At 35.7% G+C, this 19,586-nt stretch overlaps 1 protein-coding gene and 1 long non-coding RNA gene across 2 annotated transcripts in view; both read left to right on the forward strand.

Moving 5' to 3' along the window:
- CNTN5 (contactin 5) overlaps positions 1–19,586 on the forward strand; it is a 1,092,962-nt gene that overhangs the window by 985,059 nt on the left and 88,317 nt on the right. Inside the window, exon 16 of the mRNA XM_005872208.2 lies at positions 2,407–2,527. Within this exon, the coding sequence (XP_005872270.1) occupies positions 2,407–2,527 (121 nt within the window). The remainder of the gene's footprint in view (positions 1–2,406; positions 2,528–19,586) is intronic.
- LOC106727118 lies at positions 12,027–16,340 on the forward strand. The gene is made up of 3 exons (XR_001363279.1): positions 12,027–12,571; positions 12,731–12,821; positions 16,250–16,340. It is a non-coding gene; the product is annotated as an uncharacterized LOC106727118 (long non-coding RNA).

Consider the following 19,586-nt stretch of genomic DNA (forward strand, 5'->3'; position numbering starts at 1 on the left):
ATAGAGCTTCAGCCAGTGTATAAGGCATTCCACACTATTAATTGCAGGAACCAAGTGAAGGACAACATAGGAATGATAATATGCACCTCTCCCTCCTGAGATTTGTAATGAAGGCTCTTCTTAACCCATTAAGTTTTTATTTCAATATATTTCATCATAAAAGACAAAGCTTTAGGGACTTTTGTCCAGGACCAAAAAATAAAAAAATATTTTGGAAGGAAAGGGTGTGGAAAATAAGACAATTCTTAAATCACAGGAATGTAATTTTACAAAATACTTTTTTCAAAAATGTGAGCCTCAATAATGACTTATAATAATTACTTTTTCAGCTATTAAACCACCACCAGCATGTGATAGTGAAAAACAAAGAAGCAAATAAAGAATAACAATAAAACAAACCTAAAACACCAACCTCAGCCTTTCAGAAGCTCATTTTAGGAAACAATAAAGGCCTTTCTGATTTTCTGGGCCTCTCCTTAGCTTTTCCATTAGACATAAGCCCCATTCTGTGCCCGTGATTTTAAATTTGATTCCTGATTAATTTAATTGAGTACCCCACCAGGAGAGCTTCTTAGGAATCCAGGAGGGAAAGGAGATTTTCACATGTAAGATGGGCCCATACTGCAAAAGTGGCAAATATGTTGAAGCCTATTTATACCTTATTAAATGATGCTGATTTGAAACTGAATTATGGCTTATAATGTTTACAGTTTGCTTTGTTGCCCCATAATAGTCAAGAGGTATTAAAGTGTAAATTTCCTGTTCTGACTTGAAAGAAGTGAGTACTTCCTTAGTCTAGTAGAGATGAGAAAATGAAATTTAAGAGTAACCATTTATCCTAAAGAAATTAGCAACGTAGGACATTTACTGAACAAATATCACATTTCTTGAAATAATTGTTATGACATTTTAATGCATTCTCACTATGAAGCTTTCCCTTGTAAATGACTAAACCAGATCATGTTTAACAATTATTTCATGAGAGAAAAGTTCAAGACCCTTAGAAGTTCTTATAAGACTATTAGAAAGAGATAAAAAAATATCATCAGCAATGAAATACCAGAAAGAAATGGAAACAATAGTATACAGTTAAGTAATTAATTTAGATGCTAAGGAATGAATGCCAAGGAAAAAACGTACGAAGTATTTCTAGAAATCCCTCTCATTTTCATATAACTCATTGGTCTATTTCAAAATAAATGCAAACAGTTAATCTCTTAAATAATCATCAGAATACTGCCCTCTAAGGACAAATGCATTATTTTTAAAGGTAATTCACCATCCCATCAAAAATTAAAAGATGTCTTATCTGGGGTACTTCTCTATAACATGCTTTAAACATTCTTTCGTGTGTTCAAGCTGTTGGAGAGTGTTGAGTTCTCTGAATATGTCATTTCAAGCTGCATGCATCTGCTCTCATTCCAGCCAATTGTTTTTTTTTTTTATTGCAACGTGGAAAATGAAAAGTGTATTGGAGTTTTGCTGTGTCATTATCTGGAAAAAAAACAAAAAACTACCTCATGAGTGAGTGATTGTAAATGCCAGATCTTTACCTATTCATGGAAAAGGAAAGACGAGATTAGGTAATTAAAAGCTGCACCAGTCAGTCTGGAGTGTAGGGAGGATCATCACCGATCCCATGAACTGATACATCTAACAGATACTCTTCCTGGTACTATGGATCTCCCCAACTGCATTTGTTCTTCAGCCATGTTCTAAACATCTTGCTCAAAACAACAATCAGGTGTTTTGAGCTCCTTTGGGGTTTTGTATCTGCATTGATTAACAAAGACTCAGGTTGACCCTGTTCCCCGATGGTTATGAGGGATTAGTGTTGTGGCAGCCCAGGATTCAGTTGTGGGAGGTGAAATCATGGTCATGGGAGGAATACATGGTTTGGGGACCAGCAGTCTTTACCTAAGCACTGTCTCGTTCCCATGGTGTATTTACAAAGAGAATCACTCAATAAAGCCATACAAGATAATCTTTTCACTGCTGTCTTCTCAGAAGTAATTTTCACAAGTTGCTATTCCTTTCAATACTATTTTCTTGCCACAAAAAAATGGGCCTGTCTCTGAATAGCTAAGAGATAATTTTTGCTCAATGATTATTTTTCTTATACTTTTAAAGATATGAATTTGTGTGCATATTTAAATATTTCTTAGAGATTATAGCTGCTAAATTATTATATGCAATATTAAATGTTCAAACCCTGTATCAGCAATTGTTGAAAACATAACTTCCATGTGTTCCTTAAACTAGGGCATGTTTGATTTCTGAATTGTTGTCTTATAAATTGTAAGGCCAAAAATGGGCCCTTAGACTAAATATGCAAAGTTCCCCTTAAACCACCTTGAACTAGGCAGATTTGCAACATTTTAAACTGGCACTTCATCCCTCTTTCAGCAAGCATCCTCTGCAGATTTAATGATCAGGAACATCCTTCTGATGCATGCTGGGAGATATGGCTGCAGGGTACAGACCACAGCAGACAGTGTGTCAGATGAGGCAGAACTTCTTGTTAGGGGTGAGTATGCTAATAGTGCAGTCTGAAGACATGATCACCATAAATTATCATACAAAGGAATTTAAATGCATGGACTTTGAGCACATCAGTACTGTGCATTTTACTTTCAATTTTACAATATATGTCATTTTTGCTTAACCTTTTGCCTTTGAAAATATTACATGGAAAACTGCTCCTTAGTAACAGACAAAACCTACAGATCCAGCTTCAGGGTCCAAAACACCTTTAGTAATAAGTGGTCACTAAGTGTTTAATCAATTTAATGCCAAATAGAAATTGTAAACAGTTGAGCCACAAAGACCCTTGGAATACAGAGATAAAATGTGTTTGTGTCTTTATGTGCTTTTTTCAAATGCAAAGTCAGTGGAGCCTCCAGACATGTGTTTCCTCCACTAACTTCTAAATTCTGCTTCCCCAGTCAGGAAAACTAACAGGCATGCCTACTACAGTGGCATTTACAACTGTTAAGTCATAGGGATTTTTTAAAGTCTGAAAATGCCAATACAATTTTCTGTGCAGAAATGACAGTTAAGTGGTTTTTAAGTATGAACCAGGCTGCCAAATAGTATGACCCTATAAAGCTACACATTATTTGAATTAAGTAAATAACAGTACCAATTTCTTTCACCACATTATTTCTCAGTATGGGAAATGTAGCTGCTAGCATGCATTCTCTCTTTCTTCCTCCCTCCCTCCTTTCTTTCTTTCTTTCTCTCTTTCTTTCTTTCTTTCTCTCTTTCTTTCTTTCTTTCTCTCTTTCTTTCTTTCTTTCTCTCTTTCTTTCTTTCTTTCTCTCTTTCTTTCTTTCTTTCTCTCTTTCTTTCTTTCTTTCTCTCTTTCTTTCTTTCTTTCTCTCTTTCTTTCTTTCTTTCTCTCTTTCTTTCTTTCTTTCTCTCTTTCTTTCTTTCTTTCTCTCTTTCTTTCTTTCTTTCTCTCTTTCTTTCTTTCTTTCTCTCTTTCTTTCTTTCTTTCTCTCTTTCTTTCTTTCTTTCTTCCTTCCTTCCTTCCTTTCCTTCCTTCCTCCCTCCCTCCCTCCCTCCTTCCCTCCCTCCTTTCTTTCACTTTTCCTTCCTTGTTTCCTTCCTTCTTTTCTTTCTTCCTTTCTTCTTATTTCCCCCCTTTTAGCTTTTTATTGAGACACAAAGAACCTACAGAAAATTTTACAAATTATAAGTGTACAGGTGTACATCCCAAAGAGAAATTACCAAGTGAACACACCATGAAACTACCATTCAAGACACAAACTACTAGACCATACCAGAATCTCACCTTATGCCTCTCCCTTTTGATCTTAATTACACTTTGTGTGCTATGCGTATTGCATGCTAAGACCCTTTGCATGATCTCTGCAAATCAAAATTTCACAATCCACAGCAGAAACGTATATCTTAGATTATCTAATTTCTTACTCACTTGGAGTGTTTTCCAATTATAATTTTTAAGAATTTATCAATATTATAAAAATCTTGAGCAAAAAATGTAAGGTATATAGTAAGATTCATCATCTCTTTGTTTTAGTTGTATGTTTCATCTAAGGCTTACTGATTGTTGGTAGTGCATCCATCATTGGTCCAAGTAAAATGTTGATTTGAAGCAAGTGTGTATCTGGGTGCGTAGCAGTTTATTCGTTTTTTGTGTGTGTGTTTGTTTCTGTTCAGAAGGTTGTTTGAACTTTTTTTACAAGTTTTTATCAAGACTGTGTATCTGTATTGCCTATTATAAAGCAACAACCTTTTAAGGGCTCATCCTCTCACAATATTCCATTTAGCTAAAATTTTTCCTCTATGCCTTTCGAAGTTACAAGGCTCATGGAACTGCTCACCCCACACTGCAGTCAAATTTCTAGAAAATTGCTTTCTTCTCATGCTACAGTCTGTTTGAGATTATTTGTGTTTATTGTGTAGCACTTGCTCAGTAATTTAGAATGATGCCTCTGAAATCGGAGCTTTCTAAATGAGTCACACAGTTTAGATGCTGATAACGAGAAACTAGGTCTTTTTACAGGGCTGTGAGGGGCACATTTAAGCAGCAAACTAACATTCTGCTTTGTGAGTAAAATTAAACTCAACAGGGTTTAGAACATAATTCAGGTTCAGCTTTTTCATGTTCTGCTCTTTTAGCCTTTGGCTTTTTGCCTGGGAGATGATAAAAATGCATAAATTTTGGAATTATACTCAAGAGCAATTTCAAACACGTGGCTATTGTCTGAATATTCATGTCACATTCAGCTCAAACTTTCATTTGAAGTGAGTTTGATCAAGTTGCCAATTTCCTATTCTATATTTTCATTACTTTTCCAAAATTAGTAAAAATAGCTAGCCTCTCTGCTTGCTTGGCCTTGGACAATAAAAACTGGACTAAGGGTTCTGGTTCTTCTTTTTATTTTTACTGTTGTTGTTTTTAAGTTAAGAATTCCTGGTAATTGAAAGAACTTGGGTGCTTGAATATTGGTGTTTTTAATGTTGGCTTGTGAAATAAAACTCAAAGTACTTTTTACCCTGCCATTTCTTCTCTTCCATTCCTTCATTCATTGGTTTGTAAAACTGAGGCATTCTGAGAGTACAGGCTCCGCAGGACCAAAGCCGGGCATTCTAGGTGGAGTTTGTCTAATGCCGGCTACAATTCCAGCAGCCGAATCCCTAAAGCACTCTTATTCAAGTGTGAGTCACATAAGAATGGGAACAATAAAGATGATTCTGCCACCCACATTCTTGTACAATACCATCATTGAATTCTCTGAGTAGTCACTTTCCTCAAGGTTGAGAGTGAGGAACATTCTTGCCTAACACAGAATATGTTTTGTAGCCCTGTAGTTCTATTCCAGTAGAGATTTAGGGAGCTAAAAATCTACATTCCTCTCCATTAATGAAGCTACCTTTTTATCATCTCCTTTTCCTTTAGAGATAGTCTCTGAAATTCTGTTGTGCATCTCACCAAATCCTGTAATTCTTTCTCTGGCCCAGCAAGCACACCAGATTGGAGCTCAGATGTTCGGCCCTAACACCTCCCCACGGCCTATCTACAATCTGAGTGTTTCTAACTGATATGCTCCCGCTTCTTCTCCCATTCACTCCTTCACTGCTATCTCTCCCCCAGATGCTTGTTTCCACTGTTGCTTCTCTTTGCTTGTGAATGTCAGCGCTATTATTCACCACCTCTAGTCCACCATCATACTCCAGAAATTGAATTTTCCCATAAATAATCACCTGAAGCGTAAAATTGCTTGCTCTCATATCTTTAATATTCAGTGAACCGGCATTATAACAGCATCATGCATAATTTGGAGAACCATAATAGAAGAAATGAATATGTTAAAAGAACTTATTATCCTGGAATATAAAAAGAAATTAAAGCCACACCTGAACATCTGTGCACAGTTTAAGTCACTTATTCGAGTGTGATGTAGCAACAATAGAGAAAATAAGACAAGACTATGCTATAAGGAACCTCTTTAAAGATGGGTAGAACTGCACTATGTTATCCAGGATAAAGGCAATAGACCATTAAGAGATAACCTCACTGAGGGAGATACACAATTTGTAAAGAACTGATACTTCCAAACAACATGAGAAGTGATCTAACACAACATAAAACTCTCCAGAGAAAAGAGTGTTTGTTTATTTTATTTTACAAAAATGAATGTTAGAAATATGTTTCCCAAAGTGAACATAGGGTAGGAAACTATCATGGTTTAAATAATAAATGTGGTTAGCCAAGCTAAGATAACTGGGAACCAGAGCATGAGCTCTGTCAATTCTGCCCAGAGGCAGAGGAAACATTAAAACTTTTACTTCTCCTTACAAGTTTTTTTTTTTAATTCAAAATACTCTGCTTCTTAATGCAAAACAGTAGGTCAAGGAACCCTTGGAATAGTCGAAGAAGAATCAGTAATCTCTTGGTTCCTTCTGAATGCGCAGCCTATATATCCTGTTTCCCCCAAACTTGGACAATTATCATTTCTTGAATTACAATTTCCAAGATAAATCAGACATGTATTAAATTGAATTTGAGAAGAAAGAATCCATCTCAGGATGTACCTTTGTTGAGAGACATCTAACTACTTTTAACCATTCATCCCTCCTCCCACCCATTACTCCGTATTCAACCTGGAGTTCAACCTGTCTTTCCAATTTACTTATTTTAAACTTTCCCTCAATCCAATTTCATTCTTTCCAAGAAAGATTTTTCCCCTTGAATATTTTACCTTTAATCTCTCCCAATTCACTGAGTTACTCTTCACGGCAGAACTAAAACTATTAAAGTTTGAATGTTTTGTCAATGAAAGAAGTCAAAGGTATTTGTTGACTGTTCAGTAGGCACCTACTCTGTACCAAGCACCGAGCTTAGCACTAGAAATGAAAAGAGGAACAGACCATGGTCACAGCCCTCCTTGTGGCTTTATATCCACTAGTCACTGGTGTGAGAGACACCTTGGGAAAAGGGGTGAGAAACACCAAAAGTTAAGCTCCTAGATAACTTTGTCTTAGAGCGGAAATAATGAAATATAAGAAAAACATAAGCATAGCTACAGGGCCAGCTACATAATTTGTGAGGCCTGATGCAAAATGAAAATGCAGAGCCCTCCTTCAAAACTTGATAAGAATTTCAAGGCGGCGACAGCAGAGCATCAATCCAAGTATGGGGACCTTCTACTGTCGTGCCCTCTACCAGCCCTGCATCACTATTAAATTGTGTATTAATATCCAAGAATGAAAGGATGTTAGTAAAGGGAAGGGATCAATAAGAGCAAAGTTGTCTAAATCTCAGTTTACTCATCTATAAAATTAGCATATCAGAGCCTCCTCAAAGGTTTTGCCAACTTTTTACATAAAGGATCTTTTTTATTATTCTACCCCATGATCCTTATGTTTTGAAAGGTCTTTTTTTTATTGTGCTGAACAATTCTATTTCAATTCTCACCAAAACCTCTTATCATCATGAGGTAGCTGGTGTTACCAAACTAGATAATTTAATTTCAGCCAACAGCAAAGAGGCTTTACATTTCAGCTAGTTGTGAAATGTTATGTTTTATTTTGTTTGCAAATAGCTGAAAACAACCTAAAGATGCCAATTACCACCTGATGGAAACCACTTTAGAACCTTTGATTAAATACACTCCAGATTGTAAACTGTAATTTTTAGTAATTTTCACTAGCAAGAGAGGAAAGAGAATAATTTTGAGAATTCTCTGCCTTTTGCCCTTGAAGGACGCAAGTACTGTCACTTTCCCAAACAAATAGAAAGGGAAACTCAAGCTCATTAGAAACCTTGAACATATTCCTAACATGCATTGATTTGAGAGGGAAAGCTGTATGAATGTGCTCCATCTTTACATCTCTCACAGCACTAGTCTTGTGACTCATGTAGATTCCAAATTAATGTAAATACATCTTTAGCATCTCACCACTTCAGAAAGTTTCCAACCTTTAAAATGCACAAATATATAAGACAAGTATCTTTTGGAAGATAGATTTTTGCCTAGTTTTTCTTTCCCACCTTTGATCTAATAATATGCACTAACTTTTTATACTTGAGAGTTTGCACAACCTTCATAAGATGAAGTAATGTCCTGAAATCAGTCTCTAGTGAAAAGGATCCGTAGTCACAAAATGTAAAGCTGGGTTTGCAAGTATGCTGTTATTTAGGGATCAGTGGAGAATGACAAATGTTTTCAGTGTAATTTTAATCTTAGTTAATATTAATAGTAAGTGAATTTGCAAAACAATCTATGCTTTAGAGCAGAATAGCAGTTTTTTAGTTAATACATCTGTTTTTACAATACTTAAAAAAACACACACTAAAATGCAGATACAAAATATCCCCCCCTCTTAAAATCAAATCTTATTTAAACAATGTCTTACTGGACTCCCTTGCATCATTATAGAAATTTTAGGTAACTGGTGTCACTAGTATTAGATAAAATTATTTAAATTAACTTATAACAATCACTTGCTTTTCTAGCTTATAATTCATCTAGACTAATTCAATTGGCACCTATACAATTTATTTTAGACACTAAATATCAGTTTCTTTTCTCTTATGCTTCTCATATAGTTGCTTGCTAACCTATGGAACTTTCTTACAACTGACTAAAAAGTATTGGTTTTTGATCAGTCGTGAGTTTATGTGTGAATTCTCTGCACCACATTTAGTTTGGCTCCTTGAGTGACAGTTGACTGAAACTACCAGGCTGGCTGAAATGATTGGAGAGGACAGATAGATGGCAGGTAGAGCTGCAAGTAAAAAAACAAACAAATGTTGCTGTTGTGTACAGACAACCAATTGATAAAGACGAAGTTTCTTGTGTTTCCTTTACTCAACAACTGCTAGAAGCTATGTTCTCTGTTAGACACAAATATTTCAGTTAACTGACTTGGGTATTTTGGGTTCCTTGATGTGAGCATTTTTCTATTTTGAAACAAAGACTCTGACCTCACTCTTACATTATGAGAAAAATTCTAGTCAACTGGGTTTTATATATCATACATATTTTTTAGTCACAAATTGTAAGGTGATCACCTTTAGCTATGTACTGTGTCACACAGACTCACCCTAGCTTTCTTATATATCCATCCTCATATAAAAGTGACATTTACTACTCCTTCACATTTATGTAAATTTGTTGAGACAAGGTCTTCGTGTGTGTGGTTATGTTTTAAAAGCTGATTAGTCATTGTTCAGTAATTGCCTACTCTTCGGTAGCTGAGGACAGGTCCAGTGTGCAAGAGGAAGGCGTGGTGAGATAGGATTGGGAATAAGTGCCTTCTGGTGCCATGGAAAAGTGCTTAACTTTTGTGCTAGAAGTTATGGGTATTCATCAAAGGGCCAAAGCAGGAAAGGGACATGATTAGATCATTCTTAAAACTGTAGAGGGTGTTTCAGTGGAGAGTGAAGCACAGTGGCCTGCTAGTAGACCAATTTGCAGGCTTTTGCAGTAATCCTAGCAAGTAATAAGAAGGTTTTGAAAAAAGGCAATGATAATGGAGATTGAGATGAGTGTACATTAAAAAAAATAGGTGGAAGGAGAATCTACAGTACTTGGCTATGAAAAATGAGAAATAGGGGGCAAAGATGAATGCCCGTTGTAATGCTCAATTGTGTGTTCAATGGGAATGTGACCATGAATTTTGGTTAGACCTTGGAATACCAGAGTAATTATTAATGATGCCCCTTTACTTTCCAAATAGTCCTGGTTTAGATGATAAAATATGTGGCCACCATAAGGAGAAAAATAGATTAGGACTAAAGGAACAGCATTTATTTAAGATAGGGCTCTCCAGAGAGAAATATCAAATAAACAAATAGAATTATGGCCATGGAGCTCAGGAGAGAAACATTGAAATTGAGATGTGGATTTGAGCATGATCAGATAGAAATGAAATGACAGAGATAGTATGTGAAGAATGAGATGGGGAAAGGGCTCAGGATGGAACTTCCAGAAACACTAAAGTTGGAAAGGAGGAGGAAGCTTCAAAGGAGATTAGGAAATACCTGCCAGAAAGAGAGAGAGTGATAATGAGAGAGAGAGAGAGAGAGAGAGAGAGAGAGAGAGAGAAGGAGGAGGAAGCTACAAAGGAGATTAGGAAATATCTGCGAGAAAGAGAGAGAGAGAGAGAGAGAGAGAGAGAGAGAGAGAGAGAGAGAGAGAGAAATTAGGAGGAAAGCCAAGGAAATCAAGTAATAAGGACAAATAAAAAAGAGAATTTCAGAAAGGAGCAAATAGGCAACAGTGTCAAATACAAGTAAAATAAGAACCAATATATACTATTGGATTGAGTACCTTGACAGCAATTGATGACCTTGACAAGGACAAATTCAGTGGAATGATGGATATAATAACAAATTACTGTAGGTGGAGGAAGGCAAGCAGTAATGTATGACAGGTGGTGCAGTAGCTTAAGAAAAGCATGGGCTTTGAAGGTAGATAAACTATTTCACATCTCCACAAGCTCTTACTAGTTATGTGACTTTGGGCAGGTTGTTTAACTTGAACCTTTCTCGCTTTCATTCATTCCATTCAATATTTATTCACCAAAGATTTATAGAGCACATAATATCTGACAAGAACTGTGCTAAGAACCAGCTAACCATGAAAAACTTATGTCCTTGACATGGGCATACCTTCTTTTAAAATATAATACCAGGAGTGCTGTTACAGACATATGAGCAGCACATTTTGCTTTCTGACCGTAAGCTCCATTAACAATAATAAAAACATTTAATTTCTTTCTGTATGCGAAGCACTGTGTTAAAGGCTTCATATGAATGATTTCACTTTGTCCATTTAGCATATCACATGAAAACAAAATGAGAGGAGTACTATTTTTAGTTCCAACATGAAGATAAGTAATCCAAGGCTCAGGAGGTTTAGGAATTGTCAAATGTCACCCTAGTGAGTGCAAGAAGTGAATAGAGTCCAGGCAAATTGATTTCAAAATGAGCATTTTAAATTAATATACTGCCTTCCATCAGTTGTCAGATTGTTCCCATTTTATTCATTATTGTATCTCCAGAACCTATTTAGTTCCTGACCTGATATCGTTCCTTACAACTGCTAATAAATACTGTGAGAGGGGGGAGGGAAGAAAGAGAAACAAAGGAAAGAAGAGGGAAGACAAAGAGAAAGGAAGGAAGGGGTGGAGGGAAGGAGTGAGTGACAGAAGAAAGAATCTTATAAGAAACAAGGGAGTCAAGCCAGCGTGGCTCAGTGGTTGAGCATCAATCCATGAACCAGGAGGTCACCGTTCAATTCCTGGTCAGGGCATATGCCCGGATTGTGGTCTTACTTCCTGTTAGAGGGCATGCAGGAGGTAGCCAATTGATGATTCTTTCTTATAATTGATATTTCTATCTCTCTCCCTCTTCCTTCCTCTCTGAAATCAATAAAATATATATTTTAAAGAAGAAACAAGGGAATGGAGTGATAAGGACAGCCTAGGAGTTAGACAGTTTTATCAAGGAGATGATATATGGGCTGGATTGAAGAACATGTAATCATTTGCTAAGCCACATAAGAGAACAGAAGATACTCTACATCAGCTTGCAAATTAAGCACTCTTTCACTCCCATCAGCCTCTAAGGATAGGCTTCATGTTCTGTAATCTTTCAAAGTCCCTAATCTTTGACCCCATGACCAAGAGACTCAACATTATTGATCACCACTTTCTATCGTATACCTTGTCCTAAATGACCACTAACCTTACTGCCAACTCTGCACTTCTTCTGACCCCTGTGTTTTGCCAATTATATAAAATATCAAAGTCTAATGTCTATTTTCTCAGGACATCTTGTGGCACTTTTTATCCAGACAATAGGTTTTCATCTAAAGGAATCACTCTGAACAAAATGCCACCAGGAATATTAAGCATCAACAAATAATAGACCTCTTCCTCCATGATCTCTTCTCATTCTCTCATTTTAAACTTTTCTTCCAGTTGCTACAATTATGAGACAAGGACAAAACTCCTAATTGCTTTAAAAAGTGAATCACCTTCTTTCCATTTGCTCCTGCTGTTCTTTCACATCTTTGATAATTTGTTGTTTCTTATCTGCTTATGGGTGAATTATGCCAAGAGTCATGAAAGCAAAACAATAACAAAAACAAACCAAAAAAAAGGTCTTTGATGTTCAGAAGGATGTCCTTAAACTCACCAATATTGCTTAGGCAGAATATTGAAAATGCACTTTGTCTGTTCATTTGTTTGTTTGAATTGTTTGGAAAAATCACCTTCCTTGTTCACTTTTCTTATGTTTTATATAGACACAGCCGAAAACAACCACCAATCCTTTCTAAACCTGACCTTTTTTAAAAATCCTGAATACATTCTGTTTTCTGTGACTGCTACCTAGATTGTTTTAGCGTGTCTTTTAGTAATTTGTTTTCGTGTGGAGCCTAGAATACAGCCTTGTAGAGCACATATGTACTACATGGCCCTTTTTTGATAACCCAAATGAAGTCACAAAGAACCCAAGTTCTAAGCAAAACTTTTGCTGAAAGTCAACCTAATGATCGATCACATCTTCAAGGAAGACGATGGAAAATAGGTAAGTTCACTTTAGTTTCTATCCCAAAGTCTTGTTTCATTTCTACCTATATTCCAAAATACTCAATTCTTAATTATTTTCTTGCTTTTGTGTAACACCAAACAACATGTATCCTGGTGTCTGACTGATTCTTCATCGAACAACACAAAATCCATGCAGACTGAACAGTGAGAGAACTGGCATTGATTGGAAGAAACTTTACTGACTTTTATGGCAGATTGAATTTTGTCCTCCCAAACACCTGGCACAGGTAATGTCTCCGTTTCACTAAGTACTCCTTAATTTAGAATTACAAAGGCAATTAGCTCTCTAATGAGTTGGAGCATCTGGGGTGAAAGAGTAGGGAAAATACTGAATACCAGATGATGTCTGTTAATGCCAAGAAAAGAAAAAAGTGACTTATTCTTGGTGAAAAAAAATCTCTCAGATTGATGATTTAAATCTCTTTTTTCCCCAAAAACGTAAAGTATGTAGAATTTATTGCATGATATATATAGGGAAAATCTAATTTGACCCATTAAATGTAAAGATTGGCAATCATGAGCACATGGGTCTCTACCCTATGTTATTGATTGAATATATCAGTAGATTTTACATTTGGAAACTTGTGAATCATTGCTGAGGTCCCTAAAAAGTAAGGGTGAATGGGAAAAAATAGTTCTTCGCTTTATAAAAACAGTTTATTAAAAATAGAAAATATCCTGTACAAGATTCACAGTAGGCAGGCATTGAAAAGCTGAGCTATAAAAGTGACAGCTGCAAGGTTATTTATTACACTGAGAAAATTAAAATAACATGAAAAGTATTGTGAAAGGTCGGCTGTGTTAGTGCTGCACACGGAAAAGGAAGGTCTTTGGGAACCAGAGCTCTTAGCATCGAAACTAGTTTATAGCTGGTGCTCAGTAAATGTTAGTTGAATCTCAAGCCCAATTTAAAAATCACCCACATTGTTAAAATGGCTGCGATAGTAACCATTTCACCCAGTCCATACAAGGTAGCATTATAAAGATAACCGAGGCTGGAATTTGAAACTCACTCTGAAACCAGCTGAATAACCATAGGCAAGTCATATTACCTCATCTGGATACTTCATTTTTTAAATGGGGATGAAAATATGTAATTTGCAGATTGAATAAGAGAATGAAAGGAGATTTCAAATGGAAGAAGGGTTCTCAGTAAATGGTAAATATTGTTGTTGATACTCTTAAGTAGAGGAAGGCTTTTTGTTTCCCTGATCTTTCAGATTAAGGAGATGAATCAGTGTTCTTCATGGTATGTAAGGGCAGGAAAATGGTCTACATTTATTCAGAAGGTGATTGTATCTTATTATTCACTGACTAAAATAGTCAATAATTTTCTGATTATTTTGTTCATCTTGTTCAATTACAATTTGACAATACATTCTAAAATTATTGGGAGCATTATGACTGCCTCTCCTTTCTCAGGGTCAAATTGGCCTGTTGATAGGCATCATTGTGTTCCCTGCGAGTGTGCCATCATCAGGATAAATAAACTATGAAACCACTATCACGGCCATCTCAGGATAATCAGTTAACTGAGCCAATGAAATCTTGCATCACTTTCCTGAAGCAGATTGCTTATAATAGCATGTATTTATATGCACTGAGCATTCCATTGTAAAGGCATCTGTCCTTGAGCAAGAACTAACTTAGTGTGCAAGGGAATTTCCCATATGTGACATAACACTGAAGAGCTTCAAGTTCACCAAAGGGATAAGACTGAGTAGAAAAGGTTAATTACACAATTTATATTTTATTCTAGAAAAGATGTGTAGAGGAGGCTATAATAGAGAGGTCAGAGTCCTAAGAGTAGTGCTTTCATATCCATGATAATCATCACTAACTACATGTCTAATAGTCACCAGCTTAATATCACATGAAAAACAAATATATATTTAGTTGATTTACATCATAGTATTCATTATTTTTAACACATAAATATGCATTCAATGAATGCTTACATAGGACTTTGCCATACCTGTAATAAGTCAGGCAAAAATTAAAGAGTAGAAAGGCTTTAAGAACTCACCAAGGACCCAAAAGGATTTGGAAGTACTTGTGAAATAAACATTTTGATTTTTTAATTGAAACTAAATAGTATGAATGGTTTTCAAGTTCCTCTAGAATTATGTCTTAGATTTTAAAACGTTCTAGGTCAAAAGTATAAAATTTCAAGCAAAGGGAATTTTTTTATAAATCACACAAGTTAATTATATCAAAACACCAGCTTTCTTCTTTGTCAGCCTTCTGATTTGGTTAATTTAAGTGTTTATTAATCACAGAAAACTGTGGCATGAGACAAGTCTGTTTGAATTACATGTTTTGTTCAGGAGGTTATTGGTTCATATAACTACTTCTTTTGTGCCAACTCAAGAAATACAACTGTTATTAGTAAACTTCATGTGAAATACTTAATCACTGTTTCATAGACTTTTTATCACCTGATCTATATGTACCAGTACCTCAAAGCTCACATATTTGTCTTACAATCTCAGCTCACTGAATGTTAAGTCAGCCTAATAAGCAGCATTGATCATACCCCAATGAACGAGATAGTCTGCATTACAGACGCTCTCCCTGTAATCCATCCATTATGTGGAGCATCTGTTACAAATTACCCAACCTCCAGGACTGCTCATTTAAGTGCTTTTTCAAGAGCCTACTGTCTTCATTTCTCCAAATGAGTTAGATGGTGGCATCGGGATTGTACCAAGTTCACTGTCACCATGTGACAGCAGTCATCTGTCAGTCTGTGCGAAGCTCTAATGGTACATTGCATAATGGTAAATGTCTTACAGTTGTAAAGCCAAAATCCTCAGAGTATAAGCCAGCAGCCATTAAGAAAACAAGAAGACAGTTATTTTTCTATTATATCTCAGCTACTGGCCAAAACGTTAAGCACGTTGTAATACTCATTTTTTAAGTCCTTAGGGGACTATTGACTTGCTCTGTTACTTAATACATGAAATTAATGACCCCAGATCATGTTTGTCAGTTTCTGTTCATTTCTATCACTATAAAACATGTCCTTAGTCTCAAATAGATATCTTGTAGAACATGTTGTTGGTATCAAGGAAAATCATAAAAGAAAACCTAATTAAATGAAAATAAGTGCAAATTTATACCTCAGAAAAGACATATTAAAGAAACTTTCCTACTTACAGTTTAGTCCATAGTAGAGTGTACCTATCTTAAAGAGAATGGCTTTATAAATATGTTGACCTAATGTGTCATTGGAAATGCTAATGACAAATTCACTTCATGGTGTATTTGGGAAAAGAAGTCACAGAGATATGTATAAATTATTCATAAATGAACAGTGAGACTGAACAAATTTAAAAGTCCATGCAGTCATTATTTTCTTGATCTTAATTTGCATTGCAGAATTGTTATTAGTCATACACAATAAACCCAATATTAGATTTATAGAAAGCTTTGTAGAAATATGGTACCTTTCATATTTTAGGACACCATATGGTATTTTCCTACAGGATTTCTTTAACTCATCTGTTTTTAGAATTTTTGTAATACTAGCTTAATAAATTAATTTCATGATAGCATCTGGATTGCTTGAGTTTTTAAATAAACAAGCTGATTATTTTAAATTATTCTTGCCAGTTTGTACAATATACCCTCAAATATCTATTTTCCATTTCAGAAAGATCACCTTCGATGGATGGACAGTATTACTTTCATATTGGAATACATATGGAATGTACAACTTCAACTCATTTTGTAATATTACATTAAATATTTATGCCTATTAAACTACCTTGAATCTTTGGTTAATTTATCTTTCACCTGAAGTCTGTGATAATTGATTAGAAGTGTTTATATTTTCCTAAAAAAAAGAACACAAGAATTTTTTAAATAAACATCTTAAACACAGTGATATAATTGGTAATTAAATACTTCAGCCAAAAATGGCACAAGTCATTTTAGTTCACAACTCACTGGTCTGGTCACATTGCACCATCTAACCCAAAGGAGTCAGAGTTCCAATGACAACTACATATTCACAGATTATAACTACCACTGGGGTGGGGAAGAGGTGGTATGGTTTTTGGTTTTGCTTATTACAGAAGTAGAAGATCGTGATACTCCCAAAAAGATTCAAAAGACTGATTTGCAAAGCATCCTCTGAAACTACTGCTGTCATTGAAACTACACTGACAACATCTATCAACCAACAACAGTACAATAAAACAACATTGGAATAGTGATTCACTCAATCACCACAATTTACCTTTGCTACCAAAACCTTATTGCAATGAAAAATACCCATAAATTTTTAAATTCAAATAGATTTCCCCCGAAATCTTCCTACAGCCCCTGAGGGTTTCCATCACACTTTTGCTTTATGGTTTTTAAATGGCTTCTTTACTTTGACTTTCTCAGAGTCATCCAATGGCTTCCTATCACATCCACAATAAAATCACAATGTATTACCATTGCTTTCAAATCCCTATATTATCTAGCACCTATTGACCTTTTCAATAGTATCACCCTCTGTGGTCTTCCTTCACTTTTTTTCAACCACACCAGAATCCACAAATATGGCCAAACACTTAGGAATTTTTTAATTGATGTTTTAGGCATAATATTTATTTGGCTGGATGGCCCCTTCTTATTTATTTCTCAGTTCTCTAATGTTTCCTGCCTCGCCTCCACCAATTTTCACCACAATTTATTTTCTTTATTGCATTTATTACTATCTAAAATTATCTCATTCATTGGCTGTCTTTCTAGAAAGTAAAACTCATAAGGTCAGGTACCTTCCTTATCCTGTTTGCTGCCTATCCCAGAGTCTTGCACACAGTAGCTATTTCCTCCATATTGTTGAATAAATTTAAATGTATAAATGAATGAATATATAATTCTTTTCCACCAAGAGAGTAATTATATTTTTATAAATCAAGTAAATGGGAAGATTGGGTAGCAATTGAATAAATAATAATCATAGACAGTTAATGTTAAATACATTGCCACGTGATATAACATGTAAATAAGATAGAGAGCAGGCACAGTGAAGTATGAGGGGAAACTATTTGGGGTTGGTGTGGTGGGAAAGGGATTTCAGAAGTTTCCTACAGCTGCAATCACAAAGCAGTTCTTTGTAGCATGGGCATTTCTATCTCTATCTGTGTCCATGTTACATGCCATTGATGGGTTCCAGCTCCTGGCAACCCTATGAATGAGTGATGTCCACAATGTGCTGTCCTCAACAGCCCCACTCAGCTCCTAAACTCATCCCTATGGCTTTTATGGAGTCAATCCATCTTATACGTGGTCCTCCTCTTTTTTTTTTTGCTGCCTTCTTTTTCCCCAGAATTACTGTCTTTTCCAAAGAACCCTGTCTCCCCAGGATGTGCCCAGAGTGGGGCAGCTTCAGTTTTGTCATTTTTAGCTCTGTCAATGAGTCAAGCTTAATTTGCTCTAGGACTCACTTGCTCATCTTCTGTCAGTCCAGGGTATCTGTAGGACTCTCCTTCAATACCATATTTCAAATGAATCAATTTTTTCCTGTCAACCTTCTTCACTTTCTAACTTTTTCATTTGTATATAGTCATTGGGAATGCAAGGGTGTAGATGATCTTAGCCTTGGTCTTTAATGACGTATCTTTGCTCTTGATGCTCTTTCCAATTCTTCCATTGCTTCCCTTCCAATTCTCAGCCTTCTCTGGATTTCTTGGCTGCAGTCTCAATTTGAATTGATGACTGAACCAAGGTAAGCAAAATCTTTAACAATTTCAATGTCGTCTTTGTCAATGCTAAAGTTGTCCATTTCTTCTGTAGTAGAAGGGGTAAGTGGGGGAGATAGTTCAAGCTACAAGAGCTGAACCTGTCAAAATCCTAGCAATAATATGTCAACAAATATAGAAAACAAATCAATGGCCTATAGACTGTAAATGTTCAAAAAACTTCCCAATTTTTATTAAAGGAAATGCCAAGGAGTGCAGTAGGACCATATCTGTAATTCTACACTCAAATAAAGTGGTGCAGAAATACCAAGTATTCAAGCTGTATTCAGAAAAAGAAGAAGCACTTGAAGTCTAATTGTGAGCATTCTTTGGATACTGGAGAGCTCCAAAGAATTTCAGAAGAAAGTTAGCTATGTTTTATAAACTACACTAAAGCCTTTAACTGCATCAATCATGAAAAGCTATGGGTTGTTATAAAAACAAAAACAGGCTTGCCTCATCACTTGTTTGTCTTGATGGCTAGCATCTTGTGGACAAGAAGCTACTGTCAGGACATAATATGGAAACAGAATGGTTTCCTATAGGCAAAGGTGTCGGACAAGGGTACATTTTGTCTCCCTATTTGTTTAATCTCTATGCAGAACATATGCTAAAAACTTAGATAGATTCAGAGGAAGGAGGAGTGAAATCAGTGAAGAAATATCAATAACTTAAGTTAATGCAGATGGAATAATCTTACTGGCAGAAAGTAGCAATGATTTGAAACAACTTCTGGTGAAAGAATAAAAAACAAAAAAGTACTTAAGCATGACTGCATTTGAACATCAAAACAAAAATTATGACTACAGAAGAAATACAGAACTTTAACAAGACAATGCTCTACAAGTCTCAGCATGTTTTCATGACTCCATCTCACCTTCTACTCCACCCTATACTTTGCAGCATACACACACACACACACACACACACACACACACACACACACACACACAGTTGTTCTCATAAGAAGTGTTGACCTAAATATTAAAGAGTAAATGCAAGTAGCAAAGATGATTCATATATGCTGGATTCTGGCTACACGGAGTATAAGAAACTAAAGAGTAGGCTTATGCACCCAATAAGATTTTGGGTGTGCTTGCTGGGCCAAAGATGTTGGGTTGAATAGAGGAGTTTTTGAATTATCAATTGCCCTATTTGCAACTGTAGAGGTCCTAACTTATGTTCTGGAAGCTCTGCCATGTGTATTTCAAACTATAATTGGAGAGATTAAATCTTTGACAACAGCTTTAATCT

The sequence above is a fragment of the Myotis brandtii genome, unplaced genomic scaffold, assembly GCF_000412655.1.
Source record: "Myotis brandtii unplaced genomic scaffold, ASM41265v1 scaffold37, whole genome shotgun sequence".
Lineage (NCBI taxonomy): Eukaryota > Metazoa > Chordata > Mammalia > Chiroptera > Vespertilionidae > Myotis > Myotis brandtii.